Source organism: Danio rerio, chromosome 2 (assembly GCF_052040795.2).
Source record: "Danio rerio strain M-AB ecotype USA chromosome 2, GRCz13ab, whole genome shotgun sequence".
Classification (NCBI taxonomy): Eukaryota; Metazoa; Chordata; class Actinopteri; order Cypriniformes; family Danionidae; genus Danio; species Danio rerio.
Genome location: NC_141022.1, coordinates 33,214,499 through 33,233,490, shown reverse-complemented (window position 1 = coordinate 33,233,490; position 18,992 = coordinate 33,214,499). Strand labels below are relative to the sequence as shown.

Below are 18,992 nucleotides of genomic sequence, written 5' to 3'. Positions count from 1 at the left end.
CCCAATGTTCTGTTTTATTTATTTATTTTTTTTGTGCTGGGAAGTTATGGTCATAACTATTCAATAAATAGTTAATTTTTAATCTATTCATCTGCAGTGTCTTGCCTTAATCTACACATTATAACAAGAGAAATTAATAAATGGCAAGTCAAGGTAATTGTGTATAATATTCTTTGGAAATTTACCTGGAAACCTCTTTAGCACTTGTGTTTGGCCCTTTCATAAGAGCGTGTTGAACGAGTCCAGTAAGACTGGCAATCTGCTGCTCCATGGCCTTTATTCTTTCACTGCAAAACACAAGTCACATACACATACATATAAACTGTAAGTCAGTTTATAAAGGCAATGCCATAAATGATCATAGGACAATCAACAGTGGAGTGTTTAACAATGTTAACAAAGCTAAGCGAAGCACTGTCAGAAAAACTCTTTGTTTCTGATGGCAAAACTGTGGGGAAATTTGATATTCAAGTCAAAAATAGCATCATGCATATATATGAATGTTGGACATTGCCCAGAGGAACTCTTGTCCTCCTCTCAATTACACTTCATTTACCTCAACAACATCACTGCTCTGTTATTTTCAGTGATGATTATTCCCACAAGCCCTTGATTACTCATGCATTATTTGAATAAATAACATCAGAGGAAATGAAGCAGTGTCATTGTTTCCTTATTTTTAAGGCACATTATGTAAGTTTTGCTTTTTCAAAATAATAGCAATTGCAGATGTAGTTTGATAACACTGTGATGGACTATGGAATTCAATCCCAAAGTCTTTACAAATCAATGTGAAATCAAAGTTTTTGGATTGTTAGAAGCAACCTTGCGTGCAAAAACATTGAATACCCTGGCCTTCACATTGATAGGAGCTCCTTTATATAACAATTGGATAACAGTGTTGGTAAGATCCATTATATTCAATTCACACTTGCATTTATTTGATTAAAATATAACATTTCAAATTGGAAAAATATTTCACATTATTTTACTGTGTTTTTTCATCAAGCTACTAAATATGTGGTGCTTAAGATACTTAAAAAACAATCAATCAATATGACACAGAAACAAAATCACAGCAAGAATTAAAACTCATTCAAACCTGCAACACCCCACCCCCAACATAACACCAATGCTCAACTTTCCTAAGCATGTGCACCACACAATGCAGATTCCCTCTCACCTCTGCGGATCTCCTGCTCCTACATGCCCTAGAAACGGCTTATCTCCATGACCGGCTGGAAGGTCCGCAAAAACAGGGGAGGCCATGTTCCCTCTCACCCTGCTGTTCACCTCCATGGCTCCATTACTGTCCTTACGGTAAGACCTCCGAACAGGTGAAACCCTTTCTGCCGCCACACCTTGAGCTGGCATGTGGGTGTTCTGGCCTGGGATTATGTCAATCATCCTGACCTCATTGACCCTGTGAGGGGAAGCAGGCGGTGTTTTGGAGCTCATCGATGCTAGTTGACTTTCGCTGTACTTGCGGGATTTCTGACGAAAGACTGCATGCTGGAGGTCTTGTCCTTCTGCGTATTTGACTGAGGAGCGATGCTGGATGTATGCCGCCCCATCCGGGACGTCTCCGGTGTGGCTGCTTTGGGATGAGGCAATGCTGAGTCTGGCTTCAGGTGAACCGTATGCTTCTGCATACTTGCTGCTAAGATCCTCGTCAGGTTTGACATCCCGTCGCTCAAGGATAGCACTGACACAGGGTGTGGTGGAGCGACTGGGAGGTACGCTGGACAGACGGTCTCTGGGTAAGGTGGCACCACCGGGCATGGCAACTGAGTGACCATAGGGAATCCTGGAGGGGGAGGAGGGCATGGAGCGAGGTGTAGGAGGAGACATGGAGCCTTGGACTGAATGTATGGGACTGTGAGGAAGAGTGTGCACTGGGCTTTGGCCTCCCGGCTGCTGTCTGCTGCTGTACAGTCGCTCTCTTGTGATCTAGAATAGAAAGAAAATGTTTAAGGGTCCTATGAAGTTAAAGTTTTTTTAGATGTTAGTATGAGTATTTTTCGTTTTAAAAGATGTATTGAAGCTAGTGTGCTCCAAAACAGTGACAAAATTTGCGTTTAGAAGATAAAAACTGATATAAACATGTAGAGCGTGTAGTTTGTCACCTCCGCCTAAATGCATCAATGGTTTTATTTACATCACCTCATACTTAAGTTTCTCATCAAATCATAACCAATCAAATGCTCTCTAGTATCTGACATGCCCCGCCCCCTTCAAGCCGCTTCTCATTTACTTTTTATTTGATGCACTTGAGTTCAGCCACCCAAGACTGGTTACTCAATGAAGCTAAGCAGGGCTGAACCTGGGAGACCACATGGAAAAAAAACTAGGTTGCTGTTGGAAGAAGTGCTAGTGCGGCCAGCAGGGGGCTCTCAACCTGCAGTCTGTGTGAGTCCTAATACTCCAGTAAAGTGAAGCGGACACTATACTGTCATCCCCATAAACTAAATTGGCTCTCACTTTCTCTCCACTCCACCTATAGCTGGTGTGGGGTGAGCGCACTGGCGCTGTTGTCCTGTGGCTGTCGTCACATCATCCAAGTGGATGCTGCACACTGGTGGTGGAGTGGAGAGACCCAGCCCCCCTTCTCATGGTTGTGGAAGGCTTTGGGTGTATAGTCATACACAGTAAATGCACTATATAAATATGCATTACATGATATCATTGGATGAGCTGTGATAAAACAAAACGCTATTGGCTGTTTTTTTTTCTTTCCCACCCTCTCTGTGTTTCGGTTGAGATTGGGTCAAACATTAAATGAAAATGCATATTTCAAAGAACTTCACGGGACCTTTGTTCCTGTCAGTCAGAAACATTTCCATGTTTCAAAAATCCATGCTTTTGGTCATCATTAATGTGCGTCAGTGGGTGTTGCAATATTTAACGAATATTTTACATTGCTACCAGCAAGATCATCTAAATTTGCCACGCTGCCAACAACAATATGTGTTCAAACCACCTAGAATTACAAAGATCCAACGTTTTCAGAACTGCATACTCTTGAGTCTTCTGAAGCAGTGGATTTTCTGATACATTCTGTTTAGCTGCTGCCGAACAGCATCATAGCTTATTATCAAAAAGTTGACCTGAATTCAACTATCCTCAACGCCCACACTGCCCTAGACGTATTACAGCACTAAGCTTGCTTCTGGCTCACACTAAAAATTAATGACGTCCGACTTTTGATCTTGTATAAAGACAAATCAAAAACTTTAAAGAGACTGTTTAAAAAGTAGAGGTTTTCTGAAAAGTTGAGAGTTTGAAAATACAACATGTTTTTATTCTGACAGCGAACACTAAACTACATCATGTTCAGTGCAAATCATCTTTTTCCTTGTAGCAAGATGTAATGCATTTAGTCAGGTACATTTTATCTTACCGTTTTTTGGTTTGTGTTTTTAGTATGTCTTTATGATGGGTTTTGAATTTGGATAGATTTAACCAGATGACATACTGTATCTTACCCTTTATATATACAGTTGAAGTCAGAATTATTAGCCCGCCTGAATTATTTTTCCCCAATTTCAGTTTAACGGAGAGATTTTTTTCTGCGCATTTCTAAACATAATGTGTTAATAACTCATCTCTAATAACTTGATTTATTTTATCTTTGCCATGATGACAGTAAATAATATTTGACTAGATATTTTTCAAGAAACTTCTATACAGCTTAAAGTGACATTTAAAGGCTTAACTAGGTTAATTAGGTTAACTAGGCACTGGCAGGTTAGGGTAATTTGGCAAGTTATTGTATAATGATGGTTTGTTCTGTAGACTAATCAAAAAAAATAAATTAGCTCAAAGGGGCTAATAATTTTGACCTTAAAATGGTGTTAAAAAATTAAAAACTGCTTTTATTCTAGACAAAATAAAACAAATAAGATTTTCCCCAGAAGAAAAACTATTATCAGACATACTGTGAATAATTCCTTGCTCTGGTAGACATAATTTGGAAGATATTTAAAAACGAAAAAGAAAAAAAATCAAAGGGGGGCTAATAACTCTGACTTCAACTGTATATATGCACAACCTTTTATTTAAGCAAGTAAATATGTTTTTCCCCTCTCCTATAAAAAGTTGATATGTCTGTTTATTATAGCATAACTGTGCATAATTATATGGGTAGCTAGATGTTATTATCTACATTGCATTTTTTTCCTCCAGCTGCATGTTACCTTCACATTCGGGACTAACATCCAACCACTTGAAAACTGCTCATAAACAACTCCATGACAAAGAAAGTCAATGGATATGAAAGGACCTTTGAATTTAATGAAAGGGAACATTTTATTAAATATTTGTCACGAAAAAGATTAATCTTTTTCCAAGCAGGAAACGAAAAACAAAAATTGCATTGTACGACTGTGTTGATATGATTTATGTTTAGACAAGTGAACAGATACGAACAAAAGACTGAACCAGTGCAAAAGCACTGACAATAGCCCTGCCCAGACCTGTCTTTGTACAGTGGTCATGCTAAAGCGTGCAGTAATAAAGCCCACAGACAGCGTGTGCGTGCAGCAGAATTATCCACCATTCACAGCACCAACACCCTCTGCATTAGCCTAAAGACCAACAACATTCTCCAAACCTGTCCTTATAACCTCAGGTGTCGTTTCAGAGCACGTTCATATGAGGAATCAAGGAAATTACAATTGAACTTAATGTATTTGCTTGACAGTCTAGCTGAATGCTTGTGTCACGAAAACTGTATCAAATGAATGACAAGACAATAAAAGCAGCTTGAAATAAAATAGCTAGGAATTAATTCTGTCTGTCACTGCTTCTTAAAGATTTCCTTTAAGATGTTTGCTGTTAGAAATAGACAAAGTTCTCACGAAGGACTACCCAAAAAGGAGTCAGGCATGTTTAAACAGGTGCAGCCATCGCTTCATTATTGTATTATCTAAGCTCAAAATAGGTGTCTTATTTCAGTGGGTACATACAGAGCTCCACAAAATTGGCTTAATATTTCTCATGCAGCCAGAGAAACCAAATTGACTTCAAGCACACAATTAAACTTAAGGTCTCTGTGCCTTGTTTTTTCACATGTCAGTAAAGCAGATTCATAGAGCATCACTGTTCATATTAATTACTGTATGTGGATGAAGGACAAGCTTCAACATTCACAAGATTTACAGCGTTGATAATCATCTACACTGAAAGGCCAATATATCATCAGCTCAAACATTACAGAAAATGGGTCTGTTTTTTTTTCTTTAATATTTAAAAATAAGTGGATTACATCAAAAGCATGTCCTCACTTGTTTGAGTTCTCACGCTCTCAGAGGATTTGCTTTACACATCCAATTGTTTTTTTTAGTTCCTATCATCCCACTAATCTTATATTTGGTTAAGTTGAAAAAAAGGGTTTCCATGTGGGCAGAGCGCAGTGTTTTTGGATAACTGTGCCAGTGTCATAGGTCAAAGATCTTAGTGTCCCATAAAACACAAACTGATTGATAGAAAAACACAGCGAGTAAAGATAAATGTGACCAAACGTTACCTTAACAATTATGCTTTTGTCATATACAGTGTGTCTATTGCACAAATATGCAATATTGTCATCTTATTCTGTGCAATGATTAGATGATCAGTGAGTATTATGTATAGGCTCTGCATATCTTTATGTCAGATGTAGCTAACTTGCTGTTTATATGTAAGCTGCACTGTATGGACCAAACACTTAAGCTTTGCAGACATTGTTTACCTGGAACTGCTGTTGTGTCAATAAAAGAGATGAGTTGAGTTGAAGGTTAACTGTTGTGGTTAGCTTTATATTGTTAGTGGTGGGACCAGATCTGAAAATGAATTTCAGTGTTCACATAATAAATGTAACTATTTTAGAAATTTTCCATCATGATGACTGAATATTGTAGCGCCGAGCATCACAAAAACATGACACTTATTTTAAAGACTTAAAGATGAAACTTTTTAAAGATTTTATGAATTAAATGTTTTAAAATATTAAATGCATGTTTTCCAGGTTTTGCTATACATTTCTAAACAAAAGTTTTAATTACTCTTTTCTAATAACTGATTTATTTTTGCCATGATGACAACAAATAATATTTAACTATATATTTTTCAAGACACTTCTATACAGCTTAAAAGGACATTTAAAGGCTTAACTAGGTTAATTAGGTTAACTAGGCAAGTTACTGTATAACAATGGTTTGTTCTGTAGACAGTCAAAAAAATAGCTTAAAGAGGATAATAATTTTGACCTTAAAATGGTTCATAAAAATTTTAAAACTAGCTGAAATAAAACAATTAAGACTAATATAATAACTTTATATTAGTTTAAGTTGTTTACATGTTTCTAAAAGATTTAAACAAAAATGTAAAATTTTATAAATATTAAATACTACAATAAAATTAATCAATAGTTAAAATGTATTAGGTTTTCTTTTGACTTTATCTAGAACTTTCTGTAATACTTTAATGAGAGTTTGATCACGTTTGTAGAGTATTTGTGAAATATAAATTTAGGGTTAGGGATGTTAGAATAATTTCAGATATATTACAGTTAATTAAAGTCACATTTTTAAGTCTGTTGGGGGTCAACATTACTTAAAATACAATGTTGGTAATTAAAGTTAATTAAAGTCATATTTTCTATGTCTGTTGGTGGCCAACATTCATCAAAGGGCGCATAGTTTACCCCTTTTTTTATGATTTAATATTAATATGATAGTTTTTCTGAGTGTGCCAGTTTAGGTTCAATTCGAAACATAATTCAGATTTTTTTATTATAGTGTGTTAAAATGTGTCACGTTGGGGGTGTGTACACAGCTCGCTGTTTTAGGGGTGTGTTGCTTCACATGAAAATTAGTTTCAAATTCCCGCCCAACTTAACAAGGGGGCGGAGCCAAGAGCTCCCCCACTCTGTGTACGGCAACAGACAGGCAGACAGAGAGATACAAGCAGCATGAATGAGAGGATCAGCATTCAGCCGTGCATGTACGCCTCGGACACAGACTAAGCAGAGAGTACACAATCATTTGTGTCTTTGCATAGTTTTACAGCCAACTGTATGGTAGTTTAAAGTTCCGAGCTTGTACACTCAGACGCACACTGAATTAACTTTGACTGAGGCACATGGATGACCCGCTTAGAGCCGCGACACGGCACACCAGACACGCACTTTCGCATGTTATTTAAAATTAAACTATTTAGATGGCGCTCTGTGGTGCGGCAGAAACATGAAGTGTCCCGAATCCTGGTTGGGCGCCGCGGACAGCCGCGGACTTGAAGCGCTATTGTGTGTACCCTGATAGAAACCCATGTTTAGAATTCTAAAATGCATGGAGCGTCGCTGAGCGGTGCTTCTGGTGTGCGACCTGCAGGTAAGTTTGTTATTTTATTTCCAATGGAGCGGGACTCACGTGAGGCAAAAGCGCTCGCACTTTACAGCTGCTCCTAGTTAAGATCACACTCACATGGAGCTTCTGTGACCTCGAGAAATGCAAACGGCTGAAGTTTAGGGTAGACGCAATGAAAAGTGCACTAGCTTGCAAACCTAGCTATAAACAAACTAAGTTACAAACAATACTTCCGATTAGAGCGATCATGTGGTGAATGCTGATCTTGTATTGAGCCCAATGAGCCTTGCATCTAAAAATAGAGCAAGGGTGTTCCTCTAGTGATATCGCTTTGACTCACACGCTGAAAATGGCTGACGTAAAACAACAAACTAAGGATTAGTTTACGCGTGCCTGTCAATCAATATTGGTGGGCGGGGGGACCGCACTCCTACGTCAAGTTGCAGTCGATCTAAAAACCGCTCCAATTGGTTCACCGTTTTTATGTTGTTAAATTGAAAAAAAGGACTGTGTCTGTTTATATCACCTCAATATGACGGTCTATACACTATACTTGCACACATGTCTGTCCAAACAGCTCGAAAAGTAGATTTTTCACCATACAGTAGGTGCCCTTTAAAATACAATGTTGGCAAAATAGTTACCCAAAAACTACATTTATATTTTCTGATATCACATTGACATCTCTATCACCCTTTTCAAGAAAAACATTGAACTAAAAGTCTTGTAAATGTAACTCTGAGCCAACTAAATTATAGAGGGCTTACTAGTTGACTAGTTGTTCAGACAAGACAATTTTGCAAATATGCAGCTTTGCACATCCCATGTCTAGGCCAACTTTTCAAAGCAAACATGTTTTAATATTCAAAATGCTGAAGCAGGTATATTTTATTGATATGTATATATCATCTGGCCAATGTTTCCTATACAGACGTAGTTAAGAGACGCATAAGCCTGGCTAAACAGCAGCCTGTCTGCACTGTGGGTGGTGTGGTAGTGCAGACAGGAACGGCTCACAACCAAACTCTCATTAGAGCTGAGAAATACAAGGTCAGACGCATCCGCTGGGTGCTCTCCTGAGAGCTCGACCTCAGCTCATCCACACACCCGACACAGGAATTCAGCCCTGGTTTTGAATGATGCTATTCCCAATCTTCCATGACCTTCTGAACTGGAGATATAGAGGAGATAGCAGGAGACTTCTCCAGAAGTGCGTTTAATTAGATAAAGCATACGCACCATTGCATAACAGCTCCAAAAAGTTTAATTCCCCATGTTATAGGGCCATGTGTAACTCTGTGTGTTTATTTTATTATTATTATATGACTTGTGCTTGTTATTTTGTGTGTTGTTGATGTACTGTACATCAAGTTGCGTTGACTTTGGGCTTTGTGTTGGTGGATAGAGGTTAATTTGTTTAAACTAGTAATGTTAGAAAGTTTCATTTGCTTATGTTTTTTTTTAAGATTTCTTTTTGGTGATTTCTTTATTTTTTAATTATAGTAGTTAGACTGTCCCAGGAGAGAGCAAGAGAGGGATCAGGAAAGGTCTATGAAGCAGGATTCGATCTCGGCATACCCAGTTGCATTATGTGAAGAAATAGACTAATTTGTTAATATTTTACAATGCTTCAACAAAGAGGTGAATTATTTAATATCAATCTTTATTCAGTCATGACTGCTATCTTAATCAGTGAAATTGATCATAAACGTATTGAGATAAATGTTTGTAGTTGTATATTAACTTGACAAAATATAAATGTGAAAATTGGGTAATGATGTGTTCATACTCGTAGTTTGGTTCCTTTAGACTCAACAATAAATTAATACAATACTTTTAATTCTGGTTAAGATTATTATTAACACAGAACCCAAAAAAATGCTGCAATAAAAGTATAAAGGCCTTTATGCTTTTGCCCTAACTCAACAGTTACATTTGTCATCAAATCCCTCTTTAAAGAGATTTTTTCAAAACTGCTGATTCATCCAGTAACAAAACATGTGACGTCAATAATATGTCACTTAGTCATTCATTTAAACCAAAGTTTTGGTTTTATTTGATATTGCTTTGTTAATAGACCACAGCAATTAAAATTTTCTAAGAATCTATAGAAAAATATCGTAATTAATTGGTAAAAATACTTGATTATCACTTTATCCAGTATCATGCAGCTTGATTAGCAAAATTAATTAAATAAATTTTTTTTATTTATTACAGAAAAATCAGTAGCTGCTTTGGTGAAGATAAGATTATAGATATATATTTTTATATATATGTATATGTATGTATATATATATATGTATATGTATGTATATATATCTTGGTAATTGATTTAGAGATTTGTTTTCTTTTTCAATTAGTTAAAAAAAATTATTTTAACGCATTAAGAATGGTTAAGATACAAACTTAGTCTACTGTATATTTGTAGGTCAATATTGTAAACTGACAGACTGATGGAAAGCAGATGATTTAGTTAGATAACAAGATGCTTGAAGCATGGTTTCTCAAATCACATTCCACTTGCTGCATAAAGAGATAAGAAACAGACGTTGTTTGACTTTTGTATTTAAAAGGTTCACTGGTCTCCAGAGATCATCAATGGCATAGTTCTGCATTATCTACATTCCTGGTGACAAACAAATCACCTTAACACAGCGTGGCAAACACTATTGTGCGTTTTTGTTCATTATAATGACAAGAGTGGAAAGGGCCAATCAGCACCTGCCAACATCAATGGGTGTGGCTAGAATATGTTTTTAAGCACAACTCTCAAACTCAATTCCTGGAGGGCCGCAGTTCTGTACAGATTTTGCTCTAAATCAACGTGTTTAAGATTACTATAAACTATTAAGCAGGTGTGAGTTGAAACTGGTTGGAGCTAAATTGAACAGACCTGTGGCCCTCGAGGAATTAAGTTTGAGACTTATGCTCTAAAGGGATAGTTCACTTCAATATTTGAAATTTACTTAATGGTTCCAAATGTTTATGAGATTATTTCTCTGATGAACATTTTGTTATTGAAGAATGCTGGAAACAACTATAGCATCAGCAGTAGGGAAAATACTGTGGGAATCAGTAGCTACCAGTTTCTGTCATTCTTCAAAATGCCTTATTTTGTTTTCAACAGATGAAAGAAACTCAGTTTTGTAACAAGTAGAAGGGGAGAAAATGTTTTTTTTTTTTCAATGAAACATTCCTTTAAATTTTGAACTCTAAAGAACAGAGCTCGAAATTTAACCATCACATCACATTTTTGCTGTCAACAGCATCTGGAAACAGTCATGAGCTTTTTAAACTGAACATGAAGATTTATAATAATGAGACTGTTTTGGTGGACTCTGTCACTCACCCTAATATCTCCATTATTGGCTCTTGCGTTGTGATTGAAGGCCTGGGCTGGATCTTTGTGATACACCTTCAGACAAGATTGTGGTGTGATGTTCCTGTAAAGGAAATGTACATGTTACATTTAAATGCTATTTTACAATATTATTTTTAGGGTATTTGAACAAATTGGGATTAGTCATATTCTTTAAAGCTTTTGAAATTAGTGTGACTCCAATGATGCATTCATTTGATAAAAAAAAACAACAAAAAAAAAAACAGATTGCATAATATCATTATAATTTGAAATATCTATATGCTTTTTTTTATTGTGTTTTATTAGTGTTTCATTAGTTTTACATTTTTTCAATATCTACCAAACAACACAACAACAATAAAAATACACAAAATAAGCATGATAATACAATGAAAATAATGGTAATAATTAAAATAAAATTACATGATCAAGGTGATCAAAAAATGGTTACCATATATTGTAAAACTTATCAAGATTATCAATAACTCCATAACGGACTCTTTCCATGTGTAATATTTGAGTGAGACAAGTTAACCATGTCTTAAATTGAGGAACAGGATCTGATTTCCACAGTTTTAGAATGACACTATTAGCAATAATCATTCCATCAATTACAGCGCTTCCACATCCTTTTTTACATAAAAAAAAAAAAAGCTGTACCTGTACAGATGGATTTTCAACATCATTACTGAGTGAGTGATCATTACATAAGTGAGACACTGAAGACAAAAACAGGTTATTTATGTGTCTGTCAATTTTGAGATTTTTGAGTTTTCTAGTGATTTTTGTTTTTTTTTTGTTTTTGTTTAGTTTTTTTGGCTTTTTTGTGGCTTTTTTTGGCTCTTGTAAAAAAACAAGTTTCCAAAATACACTTTTAAGCTTTTTTGTCGCATATTATAGTTATTTATACACCACACTTCAGAGTTGTATTTATTTCTGTAATCTGAAGTTTTTTTTAAAGAATTATGCTCGTACATTATTGGCTTGTTTTTATAAATTGTTTTCTACAATTTGTTTTTCTTGTGGCTGTCCACAGTAATTTTGCAGAAAAAAAAGATACTTACAAACAATAGAATTATATTTTTGTATAATTATTTTTTCGGGCTTTTAACTTTTAATGGATAGGACAGTAGAAAGTATTGACAGGAAAGCAGAGAGAGGGAAAGGATCAGCATAGGACCATGAGGCTGGAATCGAATTCAGGTCACCGTGAGCACTGAACCACTACACTACATATACAGCTCTACACTACATATACATGGCACAGACAATGTTTGAATTTATTTATATACAACTTAATGGATTTATACATTCATTTATTCATTAATTTTATTTCCGGCCTTGTCCCTTTATTAATCAGGAGTCGCCACAGCGGAATGAGCTGCCAACTTAACCAGCATATGTTTTATGCAGCGGGTGTCCATCCAGCCACAACCCAACACTGAGAAACAACTCCACTAATACACTACGGCCAATTTAGCTTATTCAATTCATCTATACCACATGTCTTTGGACTGTGGGGGAAACCAGAGCACCTTTAGGAAACCCATGCGAACAAGGGGAGAACATGCAAACTCCCAGCTAGGGGCTCAAACCAGCGACCTTCTTGCTGTATGGCGATTGTGCTACCCCTTAATGGATTACTGCTGAATGAAAGATTCATTATGAACAAAAAGAATAAGAAATTAACTTTTGAAAGGTGGTGTATGATGAGGTTTTGTTGGTGTTATGAACACTACCAAAGCGTTATGGTGCAAATAAAACTAATATTTAGGTGCATTGAAGCAGAAGAGAGCATAATAACTAGGAGCTGCAGCTCTTAGCGACAGAAAGGTTAGAAGCGTGTCAACACAAGCTCCCTACTCAGAACTATAAAGCTTGTTAGAAACCAAGCCCATCCTGCCCCTGAATAACACAAGCGCACACATAGAAAAACAGATTGATCACGCTCTCTTCTATTCCTTGTTACGAAGCCGCGGGCCAGTGAAGAGTAGGGTGTGGAAAAGGGAGTCGCCTGACAGTTTGAACACACTTAAAATCAAGCACTGCCTGCAATTTTCTGCACTTAAGAAACAACCGCACTCTAAAAGGGAACATCTGTGATATTTTTGTGATGCCATAATTTACATAATCTACCTTATTATGTATTGCACGTAGAGATGTAACTATATGAACATTTCATATCACGATTATAGTCACCAAAATGATCATGGTTATCAGTATTACCATGGTTTTGTTAAAATTAACTGCAAATGTTCGAAAATATATGTCACACACACTTTTGTATCAATAAATAAAATGGCAGATTGATGCATCTTTGTGAAGCGCAACATCAGCATGGATTTGTTTATTTACGTTTCCATTGTTTCATGTTCATTGTTTAGTGCTTCTATTGACTTTATTCTTCATATAAGAACATTCTTGGCTCAACTTTCTGGTCTCGTTCACTTCCATTGATTTTTAGAAAATAAAAAATGCTTGTTGTCTTGCTTGATGTTGCTAACTAGAATTTAGTTTTTATATTATTTAAATTTTTCCGTATATTCAAAAACACAGTTGTTTGTAGAGCAGGTAATTTTTGGTTGTTTGTTAGTCCTAGTCATTTCTCCCTTAGGCAACTGAATCAAAAATTCTAGAACAATCGCTGGAACGAGTGCACTTCTGCATTGCAGAATAAGGTCAATAGGTACATTTGATTTTCTTATTCAATGTATTTTGTTTTACCTTCATTTGGAAAACTTCTCACAGGGATCCAGGTTTAGCTTATGATGGTACTTTTGAAGCACTTTAAGATGTTATAAAAAACAAATTTATTATTATTATTTTATTAAGCTGCTTTATAAACGTTGAAACGGGCTATGCAGTTTGATGAAAACATCTGGTCACACTTTATTTTGGATAATTCGTTTGTTGAATTTAAGTTATAAATAGACTGATAGGTTGGAGTTAGGGTTAGTGTAAGTTGACATGTACTTGAAAAGTTTGTTATACTCAGTTAAATGTCTGTTGAAGGATCATATCAACAGATATTAAGACTGTCTAATACTCAAATGGACCAACAAAATAAAGTGATCCTATTGAATCTGACTGATATTGCATTTTAATTTGTTTTCATTTATGTGATTAATAATTTATTTATTATATTTATTATTTATTATATAATTTCATCTTGTAAATTTAAACTTCAGCTCATTATTCTCAATAGAGCTTGGAAACCTACGTCCCAGTGAGTTGTGGTCAGACATGTCTGTGGACAAATGCAGGAGCGCACAATGTAAACCAATAGAAATCACAACAGAAAAACTACCGTTTTATAGCAATGTCTTTTGAAAAACATCTCACACTGTATAAAATGGACTAATGTGTATATACACCTTTGATAAATGAAAATAAAAATGTGCTCTGTAACGTTATGTGTAGTGCGAGCGCTTTTGATTTGACAGTTGATTGCTGATGAATTAGTAGAGATCAATGTAAATCAGGCTTCCTTGCTCTAAATACCCAGAATACTTTGCATGGCTATAACAAATTTCCATTCACTATAGTGTACAACATAACATTACAATATATATAAAAATGTATTTTTATGAACTGTTTATATATATATATATATATATATATATATATATATATATATATATATATATATATATATATATATATATATATATATATATATATATATATAAGCATGCGCTTAAATTGTAGCCTTTTCTGGGCAATTGTAGTGTTCCAGGTCTTACCATTACATTTTCAAAATGGCTATAATCATGGTTTTAATAAAAATGTTAAATTGCAATACTAACCGTCACAAAACGTATCATGGTTTAGCTTGAAACCAGTAATCCTGACAACACTAACTGAATGTTGTCCTTTTTAAAATCATAATTCAAGTCCGTTGCAAAATTAGAACACTGGCCATGGTAATATCGCAATAGGACTGTATTGTGCAGGAAACACACCTGACGTCGGTCAGCTCATAGTACATATTCCTCATGTCATCTTTGATGTATATAGCCACATTGGGAGAGTCCAGTATCTTCATGTTGAGGTGCTGAGGGAAGGCACTGACGAACAGAGCCCTGATGGTGTCCGAACTGGTCACTTCATTGGGCATTCGGATTTGTTTGGTCTCCTCTCCATACTGCAGGTAGAGAAAACCTGAGAATAAAGTAAATAAGAGATTGATAGCAGAATAATATGACAAAAGCAGCAAAAGATTTCTGAGGGACTTTGCTTGAATACCATCATCATATGCATTATTGTATCACCCCAAAACTGTTTCTTCAATATGGACCTTACTTTAACAAAGCAAAATCTGATGAAAACCACATAAGGTAGAGTCATGCTTTCTTTCTGTAAAGCTGCTATGCAAATCAGCTTGAATTGAACATTGGAAAAAATAACTAAGACTAAAAAGCTGTATAAATAAGACTTAAATGCATGCAGTAGCTGTATAGAATCCATTTAAGCCATTTTAACTTATAGAGTAATAAGGGTACTAGAAGTAAATGGTGACAACTTCTAAACCCTTCATTAAATGATTGCCTTTAGAAGCCCTAATGGGTTCTGGAAGAAATGTAGTGTGAGAATTTTCTTGCCATATGACAAAATGAACAATTTGCTCCCTGGTTGAAATATAAACCAGATATTTAAACATGAATGGATCTAAATGATGTGTCAAAATTAAAGCATAATACTCATTAATCAATTTACTAGGGATGCATTAATAGATTTTTTTGACCACGATACATTTAGCTCTGAAAAAAAATACATTTGTTTTACCTTTTAAATACTGATAATGTGTCTGTAAAAGTTTTCAGAAAATTGTAATAGGTCAATGTAAAATATTTCATGCAAATTATATATATATATATATATATATATATATATATATATATATATATATATATATATATATATATATATATATATATATTTGGGAGGTAGTTGATAATATTTCTCCTTTATTATCAACAAGTGGATTTATTGCTGTCATATCAGCAGCACAGCACATACATAATTATCCATTTTGTGAGAGAATGTAAAAGCATTGAATTATATTTTTCTCCCGCTGGGCAGCGTGTAGGTAGATTTAGGTAGCCGGACTAAAAAAAAAAACAATAGCTCGGGCTAACAGATTTTGCAAACCCTGCTGTTTAAAAAGGTGCCCATTAGGGTTTGAAGTTATTTAAATGATCTGCACAAACTGCTTACAGCAATCATATCTGAGTTCCAATTGTGCCTAGTATGAAGTATGAAAAGATACAGCACAGTAGGGTGAAACCAATGGTACATATTTTATATAATTTACATACTACAGTGTGTTATAATATGTATGAAATGGATACTTTGTGTCTGGTGAAAAAAATAAGAACACTGCAAAAAGCCAGCAGGCAAAATGCCAAAGAATTCAAAAATGGCGTCAACATTTGGTCTGACCTGCCTAAAGGCAGCCACTTTGCCATGACGTGTTAATATTGCACAGTACTGTATTTATTTAACAAAGAGGCTATTTAAGTGGTTTCAACTAAGACTCTTTCTTAATATTTAAACATGCAAAATGTTTAATATCATGAAAAAAACAACAAAAGTGTCTTGTTTACATCCCTTTTGATGTGCGATTTAAGGATGCAGGATTTTTAGAAAGATTAGAACCCTAGATTGGAATAAACTGTAATGTAATCTTTCATTACATGTTTATTATTGATTACCTGTTTTATTACCCATTTCTTTTTTCCAGTTCTGGTATTACAGATCAGTTGACATACTCAGTATTGAAATGTTTTTAACCCAAATCACAGCAGTGTCCATCTTTTAATCATATAAGCTGTCAAACATACTTTAACTTTAGGACATAATATTAGAAATAAAGCATCAAAAAATAATATTAATAATTTAAGTGAAATTAAACTTTTAGCCAATCGTAGCAGTGAGCATTCACTTTCTAGTCTACAATTGACCATGCCAATTCAAACTGTTTCAATGAGGGGTCAAAACAGACAGAAAGACTGTTACTACTAGCCTATTACTTCTACATTGTTTTTGATACTTTTTTATAACATTATAAGTGAAAAACTGAGTTAAATGTACACATTTATAAAAAAGGCAGTTCATGGCCCCTTCAAATAAATCTTGATTTGTAACTTCATGAGTATATAAATACTTCAAAATATATATTTACAATTAAGTAAAAGGTGATGGAAAACACACGCCCAGTTAAAAAGTCAAAAACACTGAGTCAGTTTAATTACCTAATGACCTGTCCTTGGTCTGGTTAGTTGACTTGACCACAGGGAGGCTCGCTCGGGAGCGGCTACCTCGGGTGAAGGCGGACGGGGCTTCTCCCTCCGACATGGCCTCCAAACACTCAAGAGGGGCCAAGGAGAGATGCTCCCCCAGCTCCCCTACAGTAGACTGAGGGGTCACACTGTGCCCAGAACTCCTGATCTGCAAGACCACAACAAATGATCAAAAAGATGTTGGACTGATCGTTTAGAACTAGAGTGACATCAGATGCTTCATTGAAGAAAACATACTTATAATTAAACTCTAAAGATTTGGCCAGTGTTGTTGTAAAGGTGCCATGTTTTTTAGACACATATATATTATAATGCTTTTCTTATATAACTTAGAACTTATATAATTAAAAGTTAATAAATACAGTTTGGTGGACAAACCCTGGTTTTCATTCACAATAAATGAAAACATATTTATTCTGACCAACTTTTATTTTTATTTTAACCCTTCAAATTTACTGCCCGTTTGTTATGTTCAGGATGACAACATACACTAAATTACAACACTGTAAAAATGCATCAGGTAAATTTGTTTTTCCCAAGTTCACAAATGATGTCACTGATTAGGGGAAAAAAACAACACACACAAAAGGATGTATTTTCGGTCACACTTTACAATAAGGTTTATTAGTTTATGTCAATTAATGCATTTACTAATATGAACAAACAATGAACAATACATTTACCACTGTATTTGTTCATGCTAGTTAACGTTAGTTAATGAAAATACAGTAGTTCATTGTTAGTTCATGTTAACTCATGGTGCATTAACTAATGTTAACAAGGATGGACTTGGATGTTAATAATGCATTAGTAAAGGTTTAATTATGATTAATAAATGCTGTACATGTGTTGTTCATGATTACTTCATGTTAGTAAATGCATTAACGAATAAACCTTATTGTAAAGTGTTACCGTATTTTCAGTATAATAATTGTGGACTGGATTTTTTAACTTTTTTACCACAGTCTTGGACATGTGAATGATTATTAACATCATTGGCTTTGATGCATTGTTAGATTTTCATTTTTCTCTCTAATTTACTGTTGGTGGCTGTTTTTGCCCTATTGGCTTCCATTATAGTCATGTTTAATGGTGCATAAATACACAGTCTTTGTTTTATTTACTCCATGTAGTTCTGAGAGCTGAGATGCATATTTTGATTGTTTCAGACACATCAAGGTATGTGCACAAAAGTCACTCTCACACACTCACAGACACATACTTCAATTTGCTGTTATACTCCATATAAAGTCCAGAAACTATTTTTTATTTATGTATTTATTTTTATTTTTGTGCAGGCCTATTTAGGCCCAATCCCAATTCTACCCCTTAGCCCTTACCCCTACCCTTCGCAATAATCAAAAAAGAATTATTATGTGGTGTCTTGATTTGCAATAAAAAATGTTATAGTCAATGGGACAAAAACAGCCACCAACAGTAAATTAGGGAAAAAAAAACGAAAATCAATCAAAAACAATGAATCAAAGGTTTCACATGTCCAAGACTGTGATAAATGGTAAAAAAAAAATCCTGTCCACAATTACTTTTTATTCTGAAAATACGTCATTTTGGGTTTTTTCCCCCACTAAATCAGTGACATCATTTAAGAATTAGGCAATTAAAGGTTTAAAACCCTGTAACTTTCTAAACAGTTTAGTAGTTTTGATCAGAAATGAGGTTGATTATAGGATTTATGCAACAAAAATTTACGGTAGACAAAAAAACAAAACGTTTTCATCCCGAGCATTACAAAAGGGTGGTGAGTTTGCCCAGAGTGTATTATTGACTTCTTTAAAGCATTTCAAAGCGTTTTCTTAAAATATGTGTCAAAATAAGATTTGTCAATAAAAAATCATCCTGTTCGCTGAAACACAGAAAAAGTTGTGGCCAAATTAAGACTCAAAGTCACCCCAGAGTGGATGAAAACATCCCCAACAATACATGGAGGTTAATTGTCATTTTTATTCTATACAAATGTCAGGA

At 34.9% G+C, this 18,992-nt stretch overlaps 1 protein-coding gene and 1 long non-coding RNA gene across 27 annotated transcripts in view; one reads left to right on the top strand and one right to left on the bottom strand.

Moving 5' to 3' along the window:
* The window catches only part of si:ch211-207d6.2, a 99,873-nt gene that overhangs the window by 21,722 nt on the left and 59,159 nt on the right, over positions 1-18,992 (bottom strand). For all 26 annotated transcript variants that reach the window (XM_087240921.1, XM_087240933.1, XM_087240934.1 and 23 more), the window contains 5 exons: positions 16,962-17,157; positions 14,670-14,868; positions 10,696-10,789; positions 1,184-1,950; positions 186-287 (listed from right to left, as the gene is read on the bottom strand). In XM_087240921.1, coding sequence (XP_087097047.1) covers positions 186-287; positions 1,184-1,950; positions 10,696-10,789; positions 14,670-14,868; positions 16,962-17,157 — 1,358 coding nt within the window. The remainder of the gene's footprint in view (positions 1-185; positions 288-1,183; positions 1,951-10,695; positions 10,790-14,669; positions 14,869-16,961; positions 17,158-18,992) is intronic.
* LOC141378336 (uncharacterized) overlaps positions 1-18,992 on the top strand; it is a 55,497-nt gene that overhangs the window by 25,501 nt on the left and 11,004 nt on the right. The window lies entirely within an intron of this gene.